At 45.7% G+C, this 25,491-nt stretch overlaps 1 protein-coding gene across 3 annotated transcripts; it reads left to right on the top strand.

Moving 5' to 3' along the window:
• The first annotated feature begins 408 nt into the window (after positions 1-408).
• Arid1a (AT rich interactive domain 1A (SWI-like)) lies at positions 409-24,573 on the top strand. 3 transcript variants are annotated; one of them, XM_013034429.1, is made up of 16 exons: positions 409-643; positions 844-933; positions 1,721-1,888; positions 4,182-4,494; positions 5,944-6,089; positions 6,183-6,292; positions 8,966-9,175; positions 12,283-12,490; positions 14,664-14,796; positions 14,981-15,153; positions 15,467-15,617; positions 15,702-15,839; positions 15,920-16,019; positions 17,047-17,938; positions 18,305-18,435; positions 21,519-24,573. In XM_013034429.1, the coding sequence occupies exons 1-16, from the start codon at positions 433-435 to the stop codon at positions 23,247-23,249; spliced, it is 4,905 nt and encodes a 1,634-aa protein (XP_012889883.1). In that variant the 5' UTR covers positions 409-432; the 3' UTR covers positions 23,250-24,573. The 3 variants fall into 3 exon arrangements, with proteins under 3 accessions (XP_012889883.1, XP_012889875.1, XP_012889892.1); XM_013034421.1 differs by having other exon boundaries at positions 14,978-15,153; XM_013034438.1 differs by lacking the exon at positions 844-933 and having other exon boundaries at positions 14,978-15,153.
• Positions 24,574-25,491: the final 918 nt, after the last annotated feature.

Below are 25,491 nucleotides of genomic sequence, written 5' to 3'. Positions count from 1 at the left end.
GGCCCACGACCGGACCCAAAAAAAAAAAAACAAAACAAAAGAGTCTCATGAACTTTCCTGCCTGGTCTGGCTTTGAACCATGATCCTCAGATCTTAGCCTCCTGAGTAGCTAGGATTACAGGCGTGAGCCACCAGCACCCGGCAGTTGGTTTTTTTAAGGCAAGGGCTTGCTACATAGTCCAGATTGGCCTCAAACTCAGGCTCCTTCTGCCTCAGTCTCAGCAGAATTCAGTAGTTTTGACAAGACTTGTATGTTCCACAAAGTCTGTATTTCTCTCTGGTCCCTGACAGTTTTATGACTAAAGTTCTGTTGTGTGTTCTTGGTTATTTAAGGGAAATTTTAAGTATATAGTAGTATTTTGAAGAATCTGTCTCATTAATCAGTGTTCTTATGTGTTTCAGGATCTATCTGGTTCAATAGATGATCTCCCCATGGGGACAGAAGGAGCTCTGAGTCCTGGAGTGAGCACATCAGGGATTTCCAGCAGCCAAGGAGAGCAGAGCAACCCAGCTCAGTCTCCTTTCTCGCCTCATACCTCCCCTCACCTTCCTGGCATCCGAGGCCCCTCCCCTTCCCCTGTTGGCTCTCCTGCCAGTGTTGCTCAGTCTCGCTCAGGACCACTCTCGCCTGCTGCAGTGCCAGGTACCTTCAAGTGCTGGTCTTTGGGAAAAGGGAAAAGTTGACTTGTCCCAGTGATACCAGTGAGCCCTAGTTGGTATTTGCATTGGTTCCCCATAGCATTTGGAGTAGGGTGGAAACCCCCTGGCTGGATATCTCACTGTATATAGGAGATGGCTGGCCTCCCAAGGAGCCATGGCTTGCTTACTTTCTTTCTGGAACAGGCAACCAGATGCCACCTCGGCCACCCAGTGGCCAGTCAGACAGCATCATGCATCCTTCCATGAACCAATCAAGCATTGCCCAAGATCGAGGTGAGAACCTGGGTTTTGGGGGTTGGAGCAGAGGATTAAAGCAGATCCTTGAGTTCCCAGTGTGACATCTTGGAGAACTGTCTGACTGTAAAGTTAGGACGATCCCAGCAGCAAGTTGTGGAGCTAGAGTGGACTTGGCCATTTTGATGGCTTTTAAATTGCACTCCCTAATAGTCATTCTTTCTCCGTGCTTACCTATATTAGATAGATTCTCCTAATTTGGCCAGCAATTTCTGAAGATTCAGCCTTAACTTTTTTTTGGAGGGGTGGGTGGGGGTCAATCATGGAGCTTGAACTCTTGGCCTGAACGCTGTCCCTCAGCTCTTTAGCTCAAGGCTGGTGCTTTACCACTTGAGCCACTATACCACTTCTGGTTTTCTGAGTGTTTTATTGGCGATAAGAGTCTCACGGCCTTTCCTGTCAGTACTGTCTTTGAACCGTGATCCTAAGATCTCAGCCTTTTATGTAGCTAGGATTACATGCATGAACCACCAGTGCCTGGCTTCAGCATTGACTTGTCACTCACTGAATCATTGGTCATTTTATTTTTTGTCATTGCTCTTTATCCTTTTAAACCTTGATTTAGTATGACAGTGTGCCCTATCTTAGTGGTATATCATTTATGGGGTGTCTAAAAGGGTTCATAGCTATATATAGCAAACTAGGTAGAGACTCCATGCAAATAGCTACTAAAGAAAATGTAGAAAATGAGGTCTCAGTGTAGATGGGAGATCCTTTGTTCCCATTGTACTGAGCAAATAACTTTATGGATACTACTCTCAAATAGGTTATATGCAGAGGAACCCTCAGATGCCCCAATACAGTTCCCCCCAGCCCGGCTCGGCCTTATCTCCACGTCAGCCTTCTGGAGGACAGATGCACACAGGCATGGGCTCCTACCAGCAGAACTCCATGGGGAGCTACGGTCCCCAAGGGGGTCAGTATGGCCCACAAGGTGAGTATGTACAGAACTAGGAACTGTTTTGACTTTCTTATTTCTAACACCTAAGTTATAAATGTAAGACTAAGTCATGTTAGTAGTGTATACCTGTAATCCTAGCTACTCTCGAGGCTGATACCTGAGAATTATGATTTGAAGCCACCTAGGCAGGAAAATTGGCAGGACTCTTATCTCCCATTAAACGCATACACACACAGCGGAAGTGGAGCTGTGGTTCAAATGGTGAAGCATTAAGGACAGCACCCAAGCCCTGAGTTCAAGTCCTAGGACCAGCAAAAAAAGGAAGAAAAAAAAAAGACTCTCCTTTACCTTAAAATCTCCTCAGTCTATACCCTAAAGTAGGACAGGTTGGAGTTCTATCTTTCTTATTTTTGTCACAATGGGAATGTCTTTGAATTCCAATGATGAGCCCCTGTTTCATTTGTAAAGTAGAACTAAGGTTTTTACCTCATAACTGAGCACAGATGCCTAATAGATGGTAGAGTAGATATTGATCATTACTTTTTCTTGGTGCTGGTACTGAGGTTTGAGCTCAGAGCCTACATGCTGTCCTTTAGCTTTTTTTTAGCAAGTAGGTTGGTACTCTACTACTTGAGCCATTCCTCTACTTCTAGTTTTTGTTTTGTTATTTGGTCCGGTCGTGGGGCCTGAACTTTCGGCCTGGGTGCTGTCCCTCAGCTCTTCAGCTCAAGGCTGGCGCCCTACCACTTGAGCCACAGCGCCACTTCCAGCTTTTTTCTTTTTGCTTTATGTGGTGCTGAGGAATCGAACCCAGGGCCTCAGGCATGCAAGGCAAGCATTCTACCACTGAGCCACCTTCCCAGCCCTTCTAGCTTTTTTTTTTTTTTTTTTTTTCGGCCGTGGGGCTTGAACTCTGGGCCTAGGCGCTGTCCCTCAGCTCTTCAGCTCAAGGCGAGCACTCTACCACTTGAGCTACAGCGCCACTTCCGGTTTTCTGGTGGTTTATTGGAGATAGGAGTTTCACGGTCTCTCCTGCCCGGGCTGGGTTTGAACCACAATCCTCAGATCTCAGCCTCCTGAGTAGCTAGGATTACAGGCGTGAGCCACCAGCGCCCGGCCCTTCTAGCTATTTTTTTAAAACTGGTTAATTGAAGATCAAGTCTAGAATCTGTCTCCCTAGTTGGCTCTCACCTTCAATCCTTAGATCTCAGCCACCTGTGTAGCTAGGCTTATAGACATGAGCCACTAGCACCCAACACACCACGTATACACACACTCTGCCTCTGTTACTGTCTCATAAATGTGTGTGTGTGTGTGTTAAAATACAAATAACATAAAATTCACCATTTTGACTTTTTTTGGTCCTCAGCTCTTCTGCTGTCAAGAGAAGGGGCTTGAACTCAGGGCCTAGGTTCTGTCCCTGAGCCTCTGTGTACTCTCTACCACTTGAGCCACAGTGCTACCTTTGGCTTTTTCTGTTTATGTGGTACTGAGGAATCAAACCCAGGGCTTTATGCATGCTAGGCCAGCACTTTACCACTAAGCCAACTTCCTAGTCTGTGTGTGTGTGTGTGTGAGAGAGAGAGAGAGAGAGAGAGAATAAATCTTGTTTTTCTTAAAAACCAGCCATAATAGATCTGAAGTAGAATACCTTGCATAGAACATAGGATAGAAGTCAGGCGCTGGTGGCTCACGCCTGTAATCCTAGCTCCTCAGGAGGCTGAGATCTGAGGATCATGGTTCAAAGCCAGCCCAGGCAGGAAAGTCCAAGAGACTCTTATCTCCAATAAGAGAAAACTGGAAGTGGCGCTGTGGCTCATACGGTAGAGCACTGGAAACTGGAAGTGGCGCTGTGGCTCATATGGTAGAGCTCTTGCCTTGAGCTGAAGAGCACAGGAAAGCGCCCAGGCTCAGAGTTCAAGCCCCACAACGGGAGGGAGGGGGAGGGGGGACATAGGATAGAATGCAGGATAAATAAGTGATGAGGAAATAATTACACTGATAATTGGCCATGAGAGTTTGTTATGTGGTGATTTCTTTAAGATAAGAAGGGTAGAAACAGTGTCTCAGAGTTATGTACAGCATTTGCCCAGCACAAGGTCCTGGACATATTCTCCCAATACCACAAAAAAATAAAGTGGGTGAAGAGCTAACAGAGGCCTGCTTTGACATGCCTCTAGCCTCCCATTCACTCAAAAAATTGTTCTCTTTCCTGGCAAAAATATTGACTGGGTCTTGTTATTTGAAGTTTTAGAGTTGAGAGGTATTAGTTAATTGGTAGTCAGTCACTAACCAAGTCTTATATCCTCTCTCCCTCTCTTTCCAGGAGGTTACCCCAGGCAGCCAAACTATAATGCCTTGCCCAATGCCAACTACCCCAATGCAGGCATGGCTGGAAGCATGAATCCCATGAGTGCTGGAGGTCAAATGCATGGGCAGCCTGGTATCCCACCTTATGGCACTCTCCCTCCAGGGAGAATGAGTCATGCCTCAATGGGTAACAGGCCTTATGGTCCTAATATGGCCAATATGCCACCTCAGGTTGGGTCTGGGATGTGTCCCCCTCCAGGGGGCATGAACCGGAAAACTCAAGAATCTGCTGTCGCCATGCATGTTGCTGCCAATTCTATACAAAACAGGTAAGGCCTGGGGCATGAAGAGAATGTCCAGGAAATGAAATGTTATATTAAATGTTAAAGTTGTTGTGATGCTTCTGGGCCTAAGTTGTAGGTATATATGTGCAACTAGTAGGTGTCATTTTATTGAGAGTTCTTTAGAAAGCTGTATTTCCTTTTTTTGGGGGCGGGGGGTCCGGTCGTGGAGCCTGAACTCTGGACCTGGGCACTGTCCCTCAGCTCTTCAGCTCAAGGCTAGCACTCTACCACTTGAGCCACAGCACCACTTCCAGCTTTTTTCTTTTTGCTTATGTGGTGCTGAGGAATCGAACCCAGGGCCTCAGGCATGCAAGGCAAGCGCTCTACCACTGAGCCACCTTCCCAGCCCAGAAAACTGTATTTTCTTAGAGTATAAAAAATAAGAGCCGGGCGCCGGTGGCTCACACCTGTAATCCTAGCTACTCAGGAGACTGAGATCTGAGGGTCTCGGTTCAAAGCCAGCCCGGGCCGGAAAGTCCATGAGACTCTTATCTCCAGTAAACCCCTAGGAAACTGGAAGTGGCACTGTGGCTCAAGCGGTAGAGCGCTTGCCTTTACTGAAGAACCGAGGGACAGCGCTCAAGCCCAGAGTTCAGGCCCTACAACTGACAAAAAAAAAAGAAGAAGAAACACATTAAGTGTTGATTCTTTAACAGAGTATTGTTTCACAAGCCAAGTATCTTACTAAAGACCTTCATAGCTGGGCATCAGTAGCTCATGCCTGTGATTTTAGATACTTAAAAGGCTGAGATCTGAAGATTCATGGTTCAAAGCCAGCTTTACAGCAAGAACCTGTATTAAAGAGAGTGGGAGGAAGAAAATAAGAGAAGGCACAGCTCTGTCCTAAGTACAGTTTGGTTTGTGTTTTCCATGACATAAATGATATAATTGAGTGTTTTACTAGATTGGGCTTTTAAATGTAAATATAATTTAACTTTGGAGGAAGATGGTCCTTAAGAAAGACACAATAGGTCTCTTTTCTTTAAGGACTGTGCCCCTCAAAATTGACTAATGTTTGCTATAAAGAGTTCAGATCTTGGGGCTGGAAAGGTGACTCAGTGGTAGAGTGCTTGCCTTATATGCATGAAGCCCTCGGTTCGATTCCTAAGTACCACATAAGCAGAAAAAGCCGGAAGTGGCGCTGTGGCTCAAGTGGTAGAGCACTAGCCTTGAGCTCAAGAGCACCCAGGCCCTGTGTTTAGGCCCCACGACCGACAAAAAAAAAAGAGTTCAGATCCTCATAGAATGTATTGTGAAAGTGGAAGAACATAAGATTATCTAGGTGCTGCTCACTTTTAATTTGAGAGACCCATAAACATTTTCTCTTTAAACCTAACTAAAGTGGTCGTATAACATTATTTTTAGCTCATATTCAAATCTGAAAGAAAGCTCAGTTTCTCTAACCCTTTTCTTAATTTCCATCTTCTTCCCCAGGCCACCAGGCTATCCCAATATGAATCAAGGGAGCATGATGGGAACTGGACCTCCCTATGGACAAGGGATCAATAGCATGGCTGGCATGATCAACCCACAGGGACCCCCATATCCCATGGGTGGAACCATGGCCAACAATTCAGCAGGTGAATTCAAGTCACTGCTTACCTCAGGCAGTTTTTCAGGAGTGGTCTTTAAAGTTGCATCTTGGATTTTGATTATTTTTTTCTCTATGATAGGGATGGCAGCCAGCCCAGAGATGATGGGCCTTGGGGATGTCAAGTTAACTCCAGCTACCAAAATGAACAACAAGGCAGATGGGACACCCAAGACAGAATCTAAATCCAAGGTAATGATCTTGACTTGATTCCTTTCAACTTTGTATCCTGTCCCCTTCAATGATATGATGAGAAAAGAAAACATGACAACATTTTAGGTTTTTATGACACTAATCTCTGAAAAAGCCTGCATTGCCTTCTCTTACAGTGAATGGGCAAAGAATAGCTCATAGAATTAGACTTGAATTAACATAATGGATCTTGATGTAAATAACATTCTTACAGCTGCATGTTATGGAGAAAACAGACCCTACAGCTTAGAATTCTTTGTACTGTCTATCACTGGTGGCTCATGCCTATAATCTTAGCTACTTGAGAGGTTAACAGTGGGAGTTTCCCAGTTTTAGACCAGAGTAGGCAGAAATGTTCATAAGACTCCTTCTCACCCAAAGCTGGGATCAGTGGCATGCGCCTTCATCCCAGCCACAACTGGAAGCCTAAAATAGGCATGCCTGGGCTAGAGGCATGGCTCATCAGTAAAGCACCTGCTAAAACACAAAAACTCTTTGAATTCAAGCCTATTACTGCCCCCCAAAAAGTATTCTCTGTGCTGTTTGATGCTTCTGTGATAGTGAGTTGTACTCGTATACTGTGTTTTAAGAAACTAGTTGCACTTTTCTTCCTTACTCATAGCAAGAATGATTGGTACCAGGTATTCTGTAAACAGGAATAGAGAGCACTTTGGGATTGGATCCTTGACTTCAGTGTAATTTGGACTTCAGTGTGTTCTCTGTTAAGCTGTGTGGCAGCATTTGAGTCATTTTAAACATTTCTGTTCTACTCTTACAAGCTTTTTTTTTTTTAAGTCAACGTCTAGCCCTAGTGTCTTTAGCTAAGATCCACTAGTAACCAAGACCTTACTGATAGAGAATAGAATTGATTCACCAGATTTTATGAGTTATCCACTACAGGGTACATCAGTTTTCCTCAAGTTACAAAAAGAACAAGAAAGATTTCTATTGCTGCAGACGAGGTCAGATCCTGCCACTTTACCAGAAAATAGTAAAATTGCTCTCCAAAGCGGGCACCGGAAGCTTACACTGGTAATTCTAACTAACACAGGAGGAGTCAGATCTGAGGACCGTAGTTAGAAGCCAGCCAGGGCTGGAAAGTCCAGGAGACTCTCATCTCCCACTAAGCACTCAAGGCAGGACGTGAAGCTGTATCTCAACTGGTAGAGCGCCAGCCAAGGAACCGAGCCCAGGCCCTTGGTCCAGTGCACACCCACATACAAAGTGCTCACCAAGAAAAAAAAACAAAAAACATTTCTGTTCTAGACAGTACCTCACTTTCCTACGTAGTCTCCTACTGCGACTTTGACCTATAGTTTCTTTTTTTTAGGGGGGGGGTCCAGTCGTGGGGCCTGAACTCTGGGCCTGGGCGCTGTCCCTCAGCTCTTCAGCTCAAGGCTAGTGTTCTACCACTTGAGCCACAGTGCCACTTCCAGCTTTTTGCTTTATGTGGTACTGAGTAATCGAACCCAGGGCCTCAGGCATGCAAGGCAAGCGCTCTACCACTAAGCCACCTTCCCAGCCCTTGACCTGTAGTTTCTTTTTAAGTCTTCTGTCTTGTATAAGCTAATTTCCAAAACATTTCTACCAAGTGGGAGACCCATCCTCTCCCCTCCTTCCCCCCACTCCCCTCAGTCCTGGGGCTTGAACTTGGGGCCTAGACACTGTCCCTGAGCTTCTTTGTGCTCAAGGATAGCACTTTACCACTTGAGCCAGTGTGCTGCTTCCAGCTTTTTCTGAATAGTTTATTGGAGATAAAAGTCTCATGGACTTTCCTGCCTGGGCTGGCTTCAAACCGAGATCCTCAGATCTCAGCTTCTGGAGTAAGTAGAATTATAGGCATGATTCACCGATGCTTGGCCCATCCTTTCTTAAGACAAGAAAGAGTTATTGTTGTGTGTGTGAGCGCGCACGTGTGTATATGTGTGTGAGAGAGAGAGCATGCATGTGTGTGTGTGAGAGAGAGAGGGCATGTGCATGTGTGTGAGTGCACACAGAGCGTCAACTTAGAACCTTGCATCCTTACTTGTTTTTTTCCACTTGACTGGTGCTATACCGCTTGAGTCATGCTTCCAGTTCCAGCATTTTGCTAACTAATTGGGGATAAAATTCTTATAGGCTTTGAACTCTCAGATCTCAGTTTCCTAGTAGTTAGGATTACAGGCATGAGCAACCTACACCCAGCTTCGAGGCTGGTTTCTTATGTTTAAAACTAAGGGTAGGGGGGCGGGGAAGGTGGCTCAGTGGTAGAGTGCTTGCCTTGCATGCATCAGGCCCTGGGTTCAATTCCTCAGCATCACATAGCAGAAAAAGCTAGAAGTGGTGCTGTGGTTCAAGTGATAAGCTAGCCTTGAGCTGAAGAGCTGAGGGACAGCACGCAGGCCCAGAGTTCAGGCCCCAAAACCAACAATAAAAACAAAAACAAAAAACACCTAAGGGCAAACTAATACTAGATATGTAAAGACACGTAGCCCAACTCCTAGTTCACAACGTATTGTCAATAGTAACTTACTTCCTTTACTGTAAGAAGGCCTACCTGCCTTTTGGTCCTTCAGTTTGTGGAGCTCCCCTCAAGCAAGAAGCTTTACCGCTTCCTTTATCAAGGGTTAATGAGACCCTTAGCATAGGCTTTGAATTTGATGCATTCTGTGCATTATCACCTGCCCCTTTCAGAAATCCAGTTCTTCTACTACCACCAATGAGAAGATCACCAAGTTATATGAGCTAGGTGGTGAACCTGAGAGGAAGATGTGGGTGGACCGTTATCTGGCCTTCACGGAGGAAAAGGCAATGGGCATGACAAATCTGCCTGCTGTGGGTAGAAAACCTCTGGACCTTTACCGCCTCTATGTGTCAGTAAAAGAAATTGGTGGATTGACTCAGGTGAGTGCCTGACTTTCTGTGGTATCATGCATCACACAGGGACAACATTCTCAGCTCTTGGATCACATACTATTGACAAGAAGCTAAGACTTTCTTTATAGCGTAAGTTACTAGAATTAAACTACTGCAGTGCAAATATAATGACTATATTTTCTTTCTGATTCCCTGGAGCAGTTTGTCATAGTAGCAAGTATAGAGTTTGGAGAGATACATCTGATTCCTCTATATGGAAGGAAGGAAGGAAGTGAATTAATCCTTCCTTAAAATTAAAAAAAGAAAAGCATATCAGAACCAAACCTTGTCTACCTGGTACCATGCAGTTTTATTTTAGACTCAGCTTAGGAGACAAACAGATGAGGTCACTCTGACAGCCATCTGTCTTGTGGACTTTGCTCCTGTGTGTGTTCTGGAGTATCCAGATCACTCCTGGATTACTTTGTGGCTGGAGTTGGAGAAGAGGCAGCAGGGAGAGAATTACTTCAAACTTTCTAAAGCAGAAGAGGAAAACAGCTGTCACCAGCAGAAAGGGAAGTAGTTGGAACAAAGCCAACCAACAGTTGGCTATAAATTTTTTCTTCATCAGACTTTAGACCCCTCCCCCACAAAGGAAAATAAAACCAAATGAAGTACATCCACACTGCCATATAATTGGTGTGGGAAACAAAGTCAGAGATGTCTATGGTTACGCTGGGTGTATTCTTGCTTTTTTTTATCCCTCCTGTTGAGTCCTTATGTCCTGCCTGTAAGAAGAGGGCATTGGGTTGGTAAGTTGAATGGACTTTTAGAGTCATTGAACATAGAGTAGTAGGGTATGGAAGGAATCCCAAGCTTAGGCCTGTCCTCCAGTTTCCAAACCATTGAGATGCTGTGATATAATTGACGTATTAGTTTGGGTTTTTTTTTTTTTTGGCGGGGGGGGGTGGGTAGTGTTTGGTCGGTCATGGAGCTTCAACTCAGGGCTTGGGCACTGTCCCTGAGCTCTTTTGCTCAAGGCTTGCTGTCAGTCTACCACTTTGAGACACAGCTCCACTTCTGGTTTTTGAGTGGCTAATTGGAGATAAGAGTCTTACACTTTCTGCCCAGGATGGCTTCGAACCGTGAATCTCAGATCTCAGCCTCTTGAGTAGCTAGGATTACAGGCGTGAGCCACCAATACCTGGCTTGTTTGATTTTTGTTTTTTATGTTTTGCCAGTCCTGGGGCTTGAACTCAGGGCCTGAACACTGTCCCGGAGCTATTTTTGCTCAAGGCTAGCACTCTTCCACTTGAGCCACAGCACCATTTCTGGCTTTTCTGTTAATATGATTCCAAGGACTGCAAACCCAGGGCTTCGTGTGTGCTAGGCAAACACTCTACCACTAGGGCACATTCCCAGTCCTGGCTACAAAAAGGCAAATGGTGAGTCTAAAGGATTAATAGAATTCATATGGAAATGGAGGAAGGAGCTGTATGACACAGGGATGGAAACAAGTGGGGAATAATACCCATAGGCTATCACCACTTTATAAACAAGTGTATTATTTCCACCACCATGGGAAAATATCCATTGCTGTATTTTCATCCTTTTAAAAAACTATGGTATAAGAAAACCAGAAGTGGTGCTGTGGCTCAAAGTGGTAGAGCACTAGCCTTTAGCGCAAAAGCTTAGGGACAAGGCTTAGGCCTTGTTTTCAAACCCCACAACCAACCAAAAAAAATAACTCAGCTCATGTGCCAGTGGCTTAAACCTGTAATCCTCACTACTCAGGAGGCTGAGGTCTGAGGATCAGGGTTCAAAGCCAGCCCAGGCAAGAAAGTTTGCAACTCCTTATCTTCAGTAACCACCAGAAAACCAAAAGTGGTGCTGTGGCTCAAGTGGTAGAGTGCTCACCTTGAGCTGAAAAGCTCAGGGACAGCACCCAGGCCCAGAGTTCAAGCACCATGTCTGACACAAAAATTCTGGTATCACAGTGTCTCAGACGTGTTATTCTGACAATTCAGGAGGCTGAGATATGAGGATAACAATCTCCATCTTGGATGGAGATTGTTATTTACAATTAACCAGCAAAAATCTGGAAATAAAGATGTGTGAATGAGTGAAAAAGCCAAGCAAGAGCTAGAGGCTCTGAGTTCAAGACCCAGTGATGGCAGCTAAAAAAGAAAGGAAAATAGATATTATCACAGATACCTAATCAAAGGTATTTGACTCTTGTGAATCAGTACTAGAAAGCTAGTTTTCCTAGCACTTAAGGGACAAGTGTACCATATATATGGAATACTTGATAAAGTGGCCTGCCCAGCTAGCACAGAAGACTATATGGAACATTTGGGAGATGCCCTGAAGTAGAAGTAGGGAGAATGTGCCCTGAAGTAGAAGTAGGAAGATAAAAAAGAAGTCACAAAGCTCTAAACATGTAGACTTATCAATCAGGAAAGGGGCCTGAAGTTATATAACTACAATACAAGAACAACCTAAGACTTAAATTTGCAGTAGCTTTACACTGAGGACAAACAGATCAGATGTGAAAATCTCTAATTTGACAAAGTAAGCCAATGAGGGTTATTGTTGATACTACCACAACAAATCTCCATTTTATAAGCATTCTTATGCATTTAAAATAGGTTTGGATCAGGTGATTTGCACACCATTTTTCAGACAGTACATATACATGAAACAAAGATCAGCCACATGTCGATGGTTTATGCCTGTAAGAAGAATGAGATCTGAGGATTGAGATTTGAAGCCAGCCTAGACAGAAAAATCCTCAAGACTCTTATCTCCAGTTAAACAGCCAAATGTTAAAGTGGAGGTATGGCTCAAGTGGTAAAGCATAAGCTGTAAGCAGAATAACCCAGACAAGATTTATACGTACATTTATACATACAACTATTTCTAATAGTTGGAAATTTGTCCTGTTTCGAGTAAGCAGAACATGTCAGTGGAACCTGGTGAAGCCAGACACAGACTGAACATTTTCATGGACTCTCCACCAAAGTGTTACATTTTTGCAGTTACCTAGGACTGTGATTCCCTAAGAGATCAAAATATCTTGCAGCTTACAACTTGGTGCTCATAGGAAGGAAGTTCAGGTAGAAAATGTATTCTAACTTTTCTTGTGGGTTCTATAGGTCAATAAGAACAAAAAATGGCGGGAACTTGCGACCAACCTCAATGTGGGCACATCAAGCAGTGCTGCCAGCTCCTTAAAAAAGCAGTATATCCAATGTCTCTATGCCTTTGAGTGCAAGATTGAACGGGGAGAAGACCCTCCCCCGGACATCTTTGCAGCTGCTGATTCCAAGAAGTCCCAGCCCAAGATCCAGCCTCCCTCTCCTGGTAAGGATGTGGTTAACAACTCCAAGGCTAAGGGCCTGGCTCATTCAGTTGGGCCTACCTCCAGAGAACAGAGCAGATGCTAGGAACTTGGTTCCTACCTACCTACTCTAAGGCTTAGCAGGTTTGCAGACAAAACAGCAAGTAGTGCCAGCTCTCTTAGGGGAGATACTATAGTAGAACAGCTCTTAAGTTTTAATTTTCATTGTACACCTGGCATCTTGCCAAATGTTTGTAAACTAGTGAGTGGAAAGAACAATAGAGTGAGGGAAGCCTGACAAATAGCAGTAAGGCCAGGGCCATCTGGGAACTTCAGCAGGCTGATGTCAGTGCCTTAGAATGCAGCTCAGACTAGAGCCCTAAGTTCCCCCAGGGAGTTGAGATGGTAATGAATGGGAAGGAGGGGCCATGAATGGAACTTTCTTATGGGACTGTTTCTGCCCATCCTCCTTTCTGGAAAGGAGGCTAGGGCTTAGGCTGACGTGTAGAGGGGAAAAGGCCAGGGCCCTAGAAGGTAGGTATAAACATATGTATGTGCCTTGATGTTAACCTCTGAGAGTGTAATAAGTGCCTGAAATGACTCATCAACTGGGGAGGACTCAGCAGTGGGATATCTTCTGCTGGGAAGGGTAAATAATGGAAACGTTAATTACTAGGAGTTGTGCTCATCAGCTTAGAGGACCATTCAAACCTAAAGATGATGTGCTGGGTTCTTGAGAACTGAACCACCATAGATAGGCTCCTAACCTGCACAACAGGTCAGGGACCGGACCAGGTAGACCCTCCCCACCCTGGCTTTTGGAGGCTCTGACTAGGAGCATTATCTTTAATACAGTACCTTAATAGGTTAAACAAATCCTTGGAAAATTAAAGAGGGGTGCCAGGGAAGCTGGCAATGCATCAAGAAGTGAGTGGCATAGTTATGGTGATTTCATGGTCACGTCACTCTAAATGTTCAAAGCAAGGAAGGTCAAAATCCATTCCCTTTTTCATGATTTGGCCTTGCAGGTCACCTCTTTTTTTAGGAGGGGGGTGGCCGTGGGGCTCGAACTCTGGGCCTGGGCACTGTCCCTCAGCTCTTCACCTCAAAGCAAGTGCTCTACCTCTTGAGTCACAGTGCCACTTCCAGTTTTCTGGTGGTTAATTGCAGATGAGAGTCTTAAGGACTTTACTGCCTGGGCAGGCTTTGAACTGCAATCCTCAGATCTCAACCTCCTGAGAAGTGAGGATGACAGGTGTGAACCACTGGCACCTAGCCAGGTCACCTCATTTGAGAAGGGTACTCTGTGCCTTAATGGCCTTAGGAAGATAGTTTACAAAGTGATGACAGCATAGCCTGTCATCTCAGCACTCGGGACACTGGAACATGAGAGGATGATGAGTTCAAGACCAGCCTGTGCTACATAGTTGAGACGTTGTCCCCCAAAAAAGAAAAGAACCAGATGCCATTGTTTTATACCTATATTAGTTACTCAGGAGGGTCGAGGGTCTATCTCCTAGGTAGAAAAGTTCACAATACTCTCTGAGTTCAAACCCCAGTACCAGCAAAAGAAAAAAACAGATGGCTCCAACAGCTTACTCCTATAAAATTTTGTGGGTTTTGTTGCTGCTGTTGTTGTTGTTGTTTTGCTGTTCCTGGGGCTTGAACTCAGGGCCTGGGTACTGTCCCTGGGCTTCTTTTGCTCAAGACTAGCACTCTATCACTTGAGCCACAGCACCATTCTGGCTTTTTCTGTTTATATGGAACTAAGGACTCAAACCCAGGGCTTCATGCATGCTAGGCAAGCACTCCACCATTAAGCCACATTCCCAGCCCAAATCCTAGTTATTTGGAAGACTGAGATTGGGAAGATCCTGATCTGAGACCAGCCCAGACAAAAGTCTGTAAAGATCCATCTCAACTAAGATCCACTGAGAGCCAGCTCTCAGTATGGTGGTGCCTAAAATAGGCAAATTGAGATTCAGACACCTGGAAGCAAAACCCTGTGTCAAAAGTAATAAATGCAAAAAAAGGTTTGGAGGTATAGATCAGTGGTAGAGCACTTGGATACCAAGCTTAAGGTACTGAGTTCAAACCCAAAACACAAAGAGAGACAGCAGTCCTGGGGAATTTGTATGTTTCTGTGAGAGTCAAAACACTTCCAAGCAAGCTGCTCATCTGTTTCTTTGTTAACAGCGGGATCAGGGTCTATGCAGGGGCCACAGACTCCTCAGTCAACCAGCAGTTCCATGGCAGAGGGAGGAGACCTGAAGCCACCAACTCCAGCATCCACACCACACAGTCAGATTCCCCCTTTGCCAGGCATGAGGTAAGGCCAGGAGCAGGGACAGAAGATTTGGGGATACTGGGGACTTGTGTGTATTGCAAATCCTAAGTAGCCCAAGGGTGGTCCCTGCTGTCTATCTGCCCAGCCAGTGTCTTCGATATGTGTGCCTTGTATCAGAGGATTTTATCTTTTTGAGATTTAATTTGTTTTCCTCACTTCGGAGCAGGAGCAATTCTGTCGGGATCCAGGATGCCTTTCCTGATGGAAGTGACCCCACATTCCAGAAGCGGAATTCCATGACTCCAAACCCTGGGTACCAGCCCAGTATGAATACCTCTGACATGATGGGGCGCATGTCCTATGAGCCAAATAAGGATCCTTACGGCAGCATGAGAAAAGGTGACCAGTTACGATTGACCTTGTGCAGGGAGTAAGAGGATAATCTCCAGGTAGCTTCTGAAATAATGTATTCCTGACAGTATTCCTTCATCTAATCACTCCCTTCATCCATACTTCTTCTCTTTTCTTTTTCCTTTCTTTGATATCCAACACCCTTAAACATGCTTTTTGCTCATTTAAGCTTCTTTAGATCTTTATTTTGAATCTGTCAGGAAAATAATGGGAAGAAAACCCAAGCTTTGTAAAGGCAAGGTACAAATTGCCTGGTCTGCCAACACACCTGTTTTCTTACTGCCTTCCTTTCTACACTCAGCTCCTGGGAGTGATCCCTTCATGTCCTCAGGGCAGGGCCCCAACGGAGGGATGGGTGACCCTTACAGCCGTGCTACTGGCCCTGGGCTGGGAAATGTGGCTATGGGACCACGACAGCACTATCCCTATGGAGGTCCTTATGACAGAGTGAGGTAAGCACAGCCCCTGCATCTACCCCACCCTTGGTACCCTGAAGCTATGATATATGCTCAGTTTGCTTCTCCATTTTTGCTTAGGACTGAGCCTGGAATAGGTCCTGAGGGAAATATGGGCAGTGGAGCCCCACAGCCAAATCTCATGCCTTCCACCCCAGACTCGGGGATGTATTCTCCTAGCCGCTACCCCCCACAGCAGCAGCAGCAGCAACAGCAAAGGTGAGTGAAGTCTGATCTCAACACCAACATACTCAGGCTTGGACTTAGCCCTCCCTGATCCTCTTCCTCCCTTCCTACAGACATGATTCCTATGGCAATCAGTTCTCCACCCAAGGCACCCCATCTGGCAGCCCTTTCCCCAGCCAGCAGACCACAATGTATCAACAGCAGCAACAACAGGTAAAGAAATGGCCTGGCCCACTAGTTCTCCTTGAAAATTAATGAATCATCAATGGAACAGGAGACATCATTCGGGTGGTAGAACTCCAGCCTTGAGCCAAAAAGCCGACTGAGATCTCAGAGCCCCAAGTTCAAGCCCTAGTACCAGCACATACACATACAAAATTAATGAGTAATCAAATCAAAAATCTGTGGCAGGGCTGGGAAGTTGGCTCAGTGGTAGAGCGCTTGCCTTGCATGCATGAGGCCCTGGGTTCGATTCCTCAGCACCACATAAGAAAAAAGCCGTAGGTGGCACTATGGCTCAAGTGGTGGGGCACTAGCCTTGAGCTGAAGAGCTGAGGAACAGCGCCCAGGCCCAGAGTTCAGGCCCCACAACCGGACCCAAAAAAAAAAAATCTGTGGCAGTCTAAGAAGCTCACTTAGGGTAGTTTAGCATTTCTCTCTCACTCAGCTAGTTCTGCCTAGAGAATCAAGCCCTCAATCTCTTCCCCAGCAGGTCTCCCTAGTTCTCCAAAAGGGTTAGAAACAGTCCTGTTAATTTTTGAGATTTTATATTTTTCTTGGAGCAAGGGAGAGCCAGAGAAAAAGAAAAATAATGGTTACTCTCAAAAATAACTTCAAAAGATAATTTGTAAAGGTAACTCCTTGGTTTTCTTTTTTTCTTTTTTTTTGGTGGGGGGGGAGGTCCAGTCGTGGGGCCTGACCTTTGGGCCTGGGCGCTGTCCCTCAGCTCTTCAGCTCAAGGCTAGCGCTCTACCACTTGAGCCACAGTGCCACTGCCGGCTTTTTTCTTTTTGCTTATGTGGTGCTGCGGAATCAAACCCAGGGCCTCATGCATGCAAGGCAAGTGCTCTACCACTGAGCCACCTTCCCAGTCCCAACTCCTTGGTTTTCTTAAGTGCCTGTATCTTCTTTTCCAGTGGAATAGAATAGAAGTAAATGTCTGATTGTGGCCATCTTGTCATCTAGATTTTGTGTCACTGAATGCAGAATATTAACGTTAACCTTTTGTTTTCTGTCTTAGAATTATAAGCGGCCAATGGATGGCACATATGGTCCTCCTGCCAAGCGGCATGAAGGGGAGATGTACAGTGTGCCATACAGCACTGGGCAGGGGCAGCCTCAGCAGCAGCAATTGCCCCCAGCCCAGTCCCAATCTGCCAGCCAGCAACAAGCTGCCCAGCCTTCCCCTCAGCAAGATGTGTACAACCAGTATAGCAATGCCTATCCTGCTACTGCCACCGCTGCAACTGAGCGCCGACCAGCAGGCGGCCCCCAGAACCAGTTTCCATTCCAGTTTGGCCGAGACCGTGTCTCTGCACCCCCTGGCTCCAATGCCCAGCAGAACATGCCACCACAGATGATGGGTGGTCCTATACAGGCATCAGCTGACGTTGCTCAGCAAGGCACCATGTGGCAGGGGCGTAATGACATGACCTATAATTATGCCAACAGGCAGAGCACAAGCTCTGCTCCCCAGGGTCCTGCATATCATGGTGTGAACCGAACAGATGAAATGCTGCACACGGATCAGAGGGCCAACCATGAAGGCCCATGGCCTTCCCATGGCACACGCCAGCCTCCATATGGCCCCTCTGCCCCCGTGCCTCCCATGACAAGACCCCCTCCATCTAACTATCAGCCCCCACCAAGCATGCAGAATCACATTCCTCAGGTATCCAGCCCCGCTCCCCTGCCCCGGCCAATGGAGAACCGCACCTCTCCTAGCAAGTCTCCATTCCTGCACTCTGGGATGAAAATGCAAAAGGCAGGTCCACCAGTACCTGCCTCACACATAGCACCTACCCCTGTGCAGCCCCCCATGATTCGGCGGGATATCACCTTTCCACCTGGCTCTGTTGAAGCCACACAGCCTGTGTTGAAGCAGAGAAGGCGGCTCACAATGAAAGACATTGGTAAGGAGATCTCCCCAGCTGAGTTACTTCATCTACCCCTTCCTTCTTGTTCATTATTCTCTCTAGCCTAATACTCTGAATGAAGTCTAGTGCAGTTGTAACTAAAATAGAGCCAAAGAATTCTGGGAAATGTTTTTCTTTAAGGTTTCAGGTTTTCCTTTAAGGCTTTGTCTTACAGTGATGTTCTAGGGAGCTGAGAAGCCATGAAGGGCAGGCTAAGTGTGTGTGCCATTCCTCTGACACCCCTGATAGGAACTGCTTTCTGCCTTGTGTTAACTTCAGAGTAGCCTAACTGATAGGGGATCCTTGTGGGTATCTCTAGACAACTTGGGCTTGGTGGATGGACAACACGGAGGTTTATTTCAGGAACCCCGGAGGCATGGCGGGTAATGATGTCCCTCAAGTCTGGTCTCCTGGCAGAGAGCACATGGGCATTAGACACCATTAACATCCTACTGTATGATGACAACAGCATTATGACCTTCAACCTCAGTCAGGTGAGTACAGGTTCCTGGGGGAAATTAGGAGATCTTGGGATCTTCTTGACTTTGATATTACTAAGTATCATGGGAAATGAAGCCATTTTCAGGCAACATAGTTTTCTCCCCTCTCTTGGATTGGATATCTTCCATGCCAGTCCTTGTCTTCCCTTGACACTGGGCATGTGAGCCAGGGTAATGAGAGCAGTATTGCCTATATAAGGGATCATGTTGATATCTTAGTGCAGAATTCACTTCAAAGGGAATTTTGTTTTAGAAACACTTCTGGTGTTAGTTAGAAGTGCAGAGCTCCTTTCATGTCAGTGAAGATGACCATGGTCTAGAATTATATGAATGGCACAGTTTTGTTACTTTCCCTTTTTGCTACTTCTGTTCCGAGTAAAAGAGTCTGTATTGATTCCAGGTTACTTTCATGTATTGTATTGGTGTGGGACACAGGGTCTTACTGTGTAGCCCAGGCTGGCCACAAACTTAAGATCCTCCTGCCTCAGCCTCTAAATGCTGTGGTGACAGGCTTTTACTACCATTCCTAGCAGCTGTTTTTGATTTGTTGGTTGGGTGGGTTTGTATTGTTTTGTCTGGGGAGGGGTCATTGGGCCAGTCCTAGAGCTTGAACTTGGAGCCTTTTGTGCTGTTCCTGCAGGGTTTTTTGGTTTTGGTGGGGTTTTTTGCTCAAGACTAGTACTCTACCACTTGAGTCACAAGTCAAGCATTGTGATAGTTAATTGGAGATGAGTCTCATGGATTTTTCAACCCAGGCTGGCTTTGGACTGTGATCCTGAGATCTCAGCCTCCTGAGTAATGAGGAATAGGTATGAGCCACTGGCACCAGGCCAGGCTGTGACTTTTTTTTTTTTTTTTGTCGGTTGTGGGGCCTGAACTGTGGGCCTGGGCGCTGTCCCTCAGCTCTTCAGCTCAAGGCTAATGCTCTACCACTTGAGCCATAGCGCCACTTCCGGCTTTTTTCTGCTTATGTGGTACTAAGGAATGGAACCCAGGGCCTCGTGCATACAAGACAAGCATTCTACCACTGAGCCACCTTCCCAGCCCCTACCCAGTCTTTTTTACTGTTTTTACAAACCTGATTTTTTTCAGAACTCCCTTCTCTTCTGTAAAATACGTGCCTTGATTCCAGTAGCTGGAAAGACTTAATGCTGAACCGTTTTACCCTATTTAAAAAAAAAAAAAAAAAACAAGCTGTACTACTAGTTAGGCTTCCTACCACTGAGCCTCATTTTCATTATTTTTCTGATAGGATATTATTTTATGCTTAGACCTGCCTGCCTGGACCAAAGTCCTCCTATTGACCCTTACTTATCTTGGCCTTCTAAGTAGCTGAAATTATGGGCATGAGTTACCACACCCAACTTTTTTTCTTCTTTTTCTTTTCCTCTCTCTCTGTCTCTCCCTCCTTATCTTCCTCCCTTCCTCCTTCCTTCCTTCTCTCCCTCTGTTTCTCTCTGTTCCTCTCTCCCTCTCTCTCTATCTCTCTCTCTCTGAGATAGGGTCTCTATGATAGTCCACAGTGTCAATCCTGTCCCAGCCTCCCAAGTGCCAGGATTGCACATTCATGCCACTATACCTGACCCATCTTAGCTCTTCATCCTCCTTGGAACCCACCAACCTGCTAATGAGAGAGCTGATTAGCAGGATATTGGAATAATATTTACGGGGCTGGGAAGGTGGCTTAGTGGTAGAGCGCTTGCCTTGCATGCTCAAGGCCCTAGGTTCGATTCCTCAGCCCCACATAAGCAAAAAAAAAAATGGAATAATATTTACCACTTAATAGTGCTTTCACTTTCCACCAGTCTTAATGTTTTGTTTCATGTCATCTTCACAGCATCCTTCAGATACTGGAGATGTGGCCATTTAGAAATGAGAAAGCAGGCTTGGGGTTTATCCTTGCCCAAATTGACCCTGTTGCTAGCAAAGTCTTTCTGGCTCTAAAGCTTACTTTGTTGTTATTGTTGTTTAGTTTTGTTGTGGGTCTTGAACTCAGGGCCTGGGCGCTGTCCCTGAGCTCTTTTGCTCAAGAATAGGACTCTACAATACCCCTTCCGGTTTTCTGGTGGTATATTAGAGTTAAGAGTTTCTTGGGGACTTTTCTGCCCAGGCTGGCTTCGAACCAACAGTCCTCAGATCTTAGCCTCTTTAGTTGATAGGATTACAAGGGTGAACCAGCAGCATTCCGGTTTCTTTTTTCTTTTTCTTTTTTTTTTTTTTGTGCCAGTCATGGTGCCTGAACTCTGGGCCTGGGCACTGTCCCTCAGCTCTTCAGCTCAAGGCTAGCGCTCTACCACTTGAGCCATAGCACCACTTCTAGCTTTTTCTGCTTATGTGGTGCTGAGGAATCGAACCCAGGGCCTCAGGCATGCAAGGCAAGCACTCTACCACTGAGCCACCCCCTTCCCAGCCCAAAACTTTTTTTTATTTTTCATTCTTCTATACTATTCAACCAAATACTGACTGGAGATTGGTGTTTTCTTCTAAAAGTTTATGGTCTGGCTGAAGTTTGTGTCTTCTTAGCCACAAGCTTAGATCAGTATTTAGATAGCTGAAGGCTTATCCCACTCACTGTGCTGCAGAATTCGTGGAGGGACAGCAATGTTCTTCTGCAATGTTGAGGAGCTTGGAAAAAAGAGCACATGAACATCTGTCCACATTGTTTCCTTTTCTTAGCTTACGTTGAAGGCATCATCTCAACCATACTTATTCATTAGCTATATGTAGCTGATGTATATGGTAAAGGAGGGATAAAGGCAAAGAACATTGGTTCACAAATTGAGAGATGGGTGGCACTGGTAGGTGAAGTGAAGAGCTATGGTACATGTTTTCATACTGATGGGGACAGGTGTATGCCATAGTTGTTTGGGCAGAAGAAAGAGCTTGATGCTCTTTCTTTGCAAAGGAAAAAGTAGGAGAGATAAAATGATTTGCTTTTTCGAAGTGTTTGAGAAAGGAGCCTCTCCTAGCTCGTGATACAAATGTGCCCCTACAAGGAAAGAGGGGATTAATAGAGCTGGGGCAGGAGTCCTGAAGCTACTTTTCCTCTCTTAATTTGTTTCTTATTTATCTTTCAGCTCCCAGGGTTGCTAGAGCTCCTTGTGGAGTACTTCCGTCGATGCCTGATTGAGATTTTTGGCATTTTAAAGGAATATGAGGTGGGTGACCCAGGACAAAGAACACTACTGGACCCTGGAAGATTCAGTAAGGTGTCTAGTCCAGCCCCCACAGAGGGGGAGGAAGAAGAAGAACTTCTAGGTCTGAAACTAGAGGAGGAGGAAGAGGAAGAAGAAGTAGTTGAAAATGATGAGGAGATGGCCTTTTTGAGCAAGGACAAGCCAGCTTCAGAGAATAGTGAGGAGAAGCTAGTCAGCAAGTTTGACAAGCTTCCAGTAAAGATTGTACAAAAGAATGACCCATTTGTGGTGGACTGCTCAGATAAGCTTGGGCGTGTGCAGGAGTTTGACAGTGGCTTGCTACACTGGCGGATTGGTGGTGGGGACACCACTGAGCATATCCAGACCCACTTTGAGAGCAAAACAGAACTGCTGCCTTCTCGGCTTCATGTGCCATGTCCCACAGCCTCCCGGAAACATGTCATCACAGAGGGCACAGTAGGGACGACAGAACAGGAAGGGCCCCCTCCTGATGGCCCACCAGAAAAACGGATCACAGCCACTATGGATGATATGTTGTCCACCCGCTCTAGCACATTGAACGAGGAGGGAGTTAAGAGTGCAGAGGCCACCAAGGAAAGCAGCAAGTTTCCATTTGGCATCAGTCCAGCACAGAGCCACCGGAACATCAAGATCCTAGAAGATGAGCCCCACAGTAAGGACGAGACCCCACTGTGTACCCTTCTGGACTGGCAGGATTCCCTTGCCAAGCGCTGTGTGTGTGTCTCCAATACCATCCGAAGCCTGTCATTTGTGCCAGGCAACGACTTTGAGATGTCTAAACACCCAGGGCTGCTGCTTATCCTGGGCAAGCTAATCCTGCTGCACCACAAGCACCCAGAACGGAAGCAGGCACCACTGACTTATGAGAAAGAGGAGGAACAGGACCAAGGGGTGAGCTGTAACAAAGTTGAGTGGTGGTGGGACTGTTTGGAGATGCTCCGGGAAAATACTTTGGTCACACTGGCCAACATCTCGGGGCAGTTGGACTTATCCCCATATCCTGAAAGCATTTGCCTGCCTGTCCTGGACGGACTCCTACACTGGGCAGTTTGCCCTTCAGCTGAAGCCCAGGACCCTTTCTCCACCCTGGGCCCCAATGCCGTCCTCTCCCCCCAGAGACTGGTCTTAGAAACCCTCAGCAAACTCAGCATCCAGGACAACAATGTGGACCTGATCCTGGCCACACCCCCCTTCAGCCGTCTGGAGAAGTTGTACAGCACCATGGTGCGCTTCCTCAGTGACCGAAAGAACCCAGTGTGCCGAGAGATGGCCGTGGTACTGCTGGCCAACCTGGCACAGGGGGACAGCCTGGCAGCCCGTGCCATCGCAGTGCAGAAGGGCAGCATCGGCAACCTCCTAGGCTTCCTTGAGGACAGCCTTGCTGCCACACAGTTTCAGCAGAGCCAAGCCAGCCTCCTCCACATGCAGAACCCACCCTTTGAGCCAACTAGTGTGGACATGATGCGGCGTGCTGCGCGTGCGCTGCTAGCCTTGGCCAAGGTGGATGAGAACCACTCAGAGTTCACTCTGTATGAGTCAAGGCTGTTGGACATCTCGGTGTCACCACTGATGAACTCATTGGTTTCACAAGTCATTTGTGATGTACTGTTTTTAATTGGCCAGTCATGACAGCCGTGGGACATCTCCCCTCCCTGTGTGTGTGTGCGTGTGTGGAGAACTTAGAAACTGACTGTTGCCCTTTATTTATGCAAAACCACCTCAGAATCCAGTTTACCCTATGCTGTCCAGCTTCTCCCTTGGGAAAATGTCTCTCCTGTTTCTCTCCTTCCTCTCCCCCTCACACCTTTCTTTTCCTCATCCTCACCTTGCCCCCCCTCAGGACCCTACCCTATTTGAAAAGACAAAGCTCTGCCTACATAGAAGACTTTTTTTATTTTAACCAAAGTTACTGTTGTTTACAGTGAGTTTGGGGAAAAAAATATAAAAAATAAAAATGGCTTTCCCGGTCCTTGCATCAACGGGATGCCACATTTCATAACTGTTTTTAATGGTTAAAAAAAAAAGGAAAAAATACAAAAAAAACTCTGAAAGACAAAAAGGTGACTGCTGAACTGTGTGTTGTACATTCACAATCTCGCAGGAGCCGAGAAGTTCGCAGTTGTGAGCATACCCTGTTCACTGGAGAGGCCTGTGCAGTAGAGTGTAGACCCTTTCATGTACTGTACTGTACACCTGATACTGTAAACATACTGTAATAATAACGTCTCACATGGAAACGAGAGAAGACGCTGGGTCAGCAGCAAGCTGTAGTTTTTAAAAATGTTTTTAGTTAAATGTTGAGGAGAAAAAAAAAAAAAGGCTTTTCCCCCAAAGTATCATGTGTGAACCTACAACACCCTGACCTCTTTCTCTCCTCCTTGATTGTATGAATAACCCTGAGATCACCTCCTAGAACTGGTTTTAACCTTTAGCTGCAGCGGCCGCGCTGCCACTCGTGTATATATATGATGTTGTACATTGCACATACCCTTGGATCCCCACAGTTTGGTCCCTCTCCCAGCTACCCCTTTATAGTATGACGAGTTAACAAGTTGGTGACCTGCACAAAGCGAGACACAGCTATTTAATCTCTTGCCAGACATTGCCCTTCTTGGTGCGATGCTGTACAGGTCTCTGTAAAAAGTCCTTGCTGTCTCAGCAGCCAATCAACTTATAGTTTATTTTTTTCTGGGTTTTTGTTTTGTTTTGTTTTTCTTTCTAATCGAGGTGTGAAAAAGTTCTAGGTTCAGTTGAAGTTCCTGATGAAGAAACACAATTGAGATTTTTTCAGTGATAAAATCTGCATATTTGTATTTCAACAATGTAGCTAAAACTTGATGTAAATTCCTCCTTTTTTTCCTTTTTTGGCTTAATGAATATCATTTATTCAGTATGAAATCTTTATACTATATGTTCCACGTGTTAAGAATAAATGTACATTAAATCTTGGTAAGACTTTTGTGAGACTTTTTATTGTCTTTATTTAAAGGCTTGACCTTTGGAGGGGAGGGTGAGCACTAGTGCTGTTCTTAGTGTGCTCTCTCCTAAATGGTGCCTTCTTGACCCTATTTATTTTCCATATCCCTTCCCTTCCTTTGCCTGCCCCCACCTGTTGAGTTCAGGACCTTGTGCTTCCTTGTCTTGCTTGCTTAGCTGGTGTTCTACTACTTAGGCCATGCCTCTGTTACTTTTTTTGTGTGTGAAAATACTGTACAGAGGGGTTAGAATTACATGGGCAAGATAATGAGTACATTTCTTATCAAGCATTGCAGCCTCCTCCTTTGTTAACCCTTCCCATCCTCTCCCCCCTCCCCCCCCCATCACTGCTTTTTGTTGGTTATTTAAAGATGGAGTCTCAGGGACTTTTTTGGCCCTGGCTAGTTTCAAATCTTGAGCCTTCCAGTGTCAGCCACCTGTGTGGCTAGGATCTCAAGTGTGAGCTGCTCGTGCCCAGCCATATTCTACTTGTAATCTGCACAGTAAGTTTAAATTTAAGAAATCTCTGAGATTATTTAGCCTCAAAGAGTAAGTTCTGGATTTAAAATATATAATGAAATAATTCATAGCTTGGGGAAAATAAAACTTTTGGAAATGGTAAAGGTAGGCTCTGTTTTCTTAGGAATTATTAACAATAAAGTTGCTGGGCATTGGTGGCTCATGCCTATAATCCTGGTTACTTAGGAGGCTGAAATCTGAGGATCTTGCTTTGAAGCCAGCCCTGGTAGGAAAGTCCATGTGACTTTATTTCCAATAAACTACTCAGAAAAGGCTAGAATTGGCACTGTCACTCAAGTGGTAGAACACTAGCCTGGAGCACAAATTGGCTTAGGGACAGGGCCGAGGCTCAAGTTCAAGCCCTAGGACTAGCAAA

This window comes from Dipodomys ordii, unplaced genomic scaffold (genome assembly GCF_000151885.1).
Source record: "Dipodomys ordii isolate 6190 unplaced genomic scaffold, Dord_2.0 Scaffold6, whole genome shotgun sequence".
In the NCBI taxonomy this organism is placed as follows: domain Eukaryota; kingdom Metazoa; phylum Chordata; class Mammalia; order Rodentia; family Heteromyidae; genus Dipodomys; species Dipodomys ordii.
The sequence above is the reverse complement of the archived record's forward strand: the minus strand, read 5'-3'. Positions and strand labels throughout refer to the sequence as shown.

What these genes read in the sequence shown, in the direction of transcription:
- Arid1a (XM_013034421.1), top strand. Translation starts at nt 433, where the DNA reads ATGGGGACAGAAGGAGCTCTGAGTCCTGGAGTGAGCACATCAGGGATT. An exon ending in AAGCATTGCCCAAGATCGAG is followed by an intron (nt 934 to 1,720) that starts GTGAGAACCTGG and finishes ACTCTCAAATAG; the next exon opens with GTTATATGCAGAGGAACCCT. An exon ending in GGTCCTTATGACAGAGTGAG is followed by an intron (nt 15,618 to 15,701) that starts GTAAGCACAGCC and finishes ATTTTTGCTTAG; the next exon opens with GACTGAGCCTGGAATAGGTC.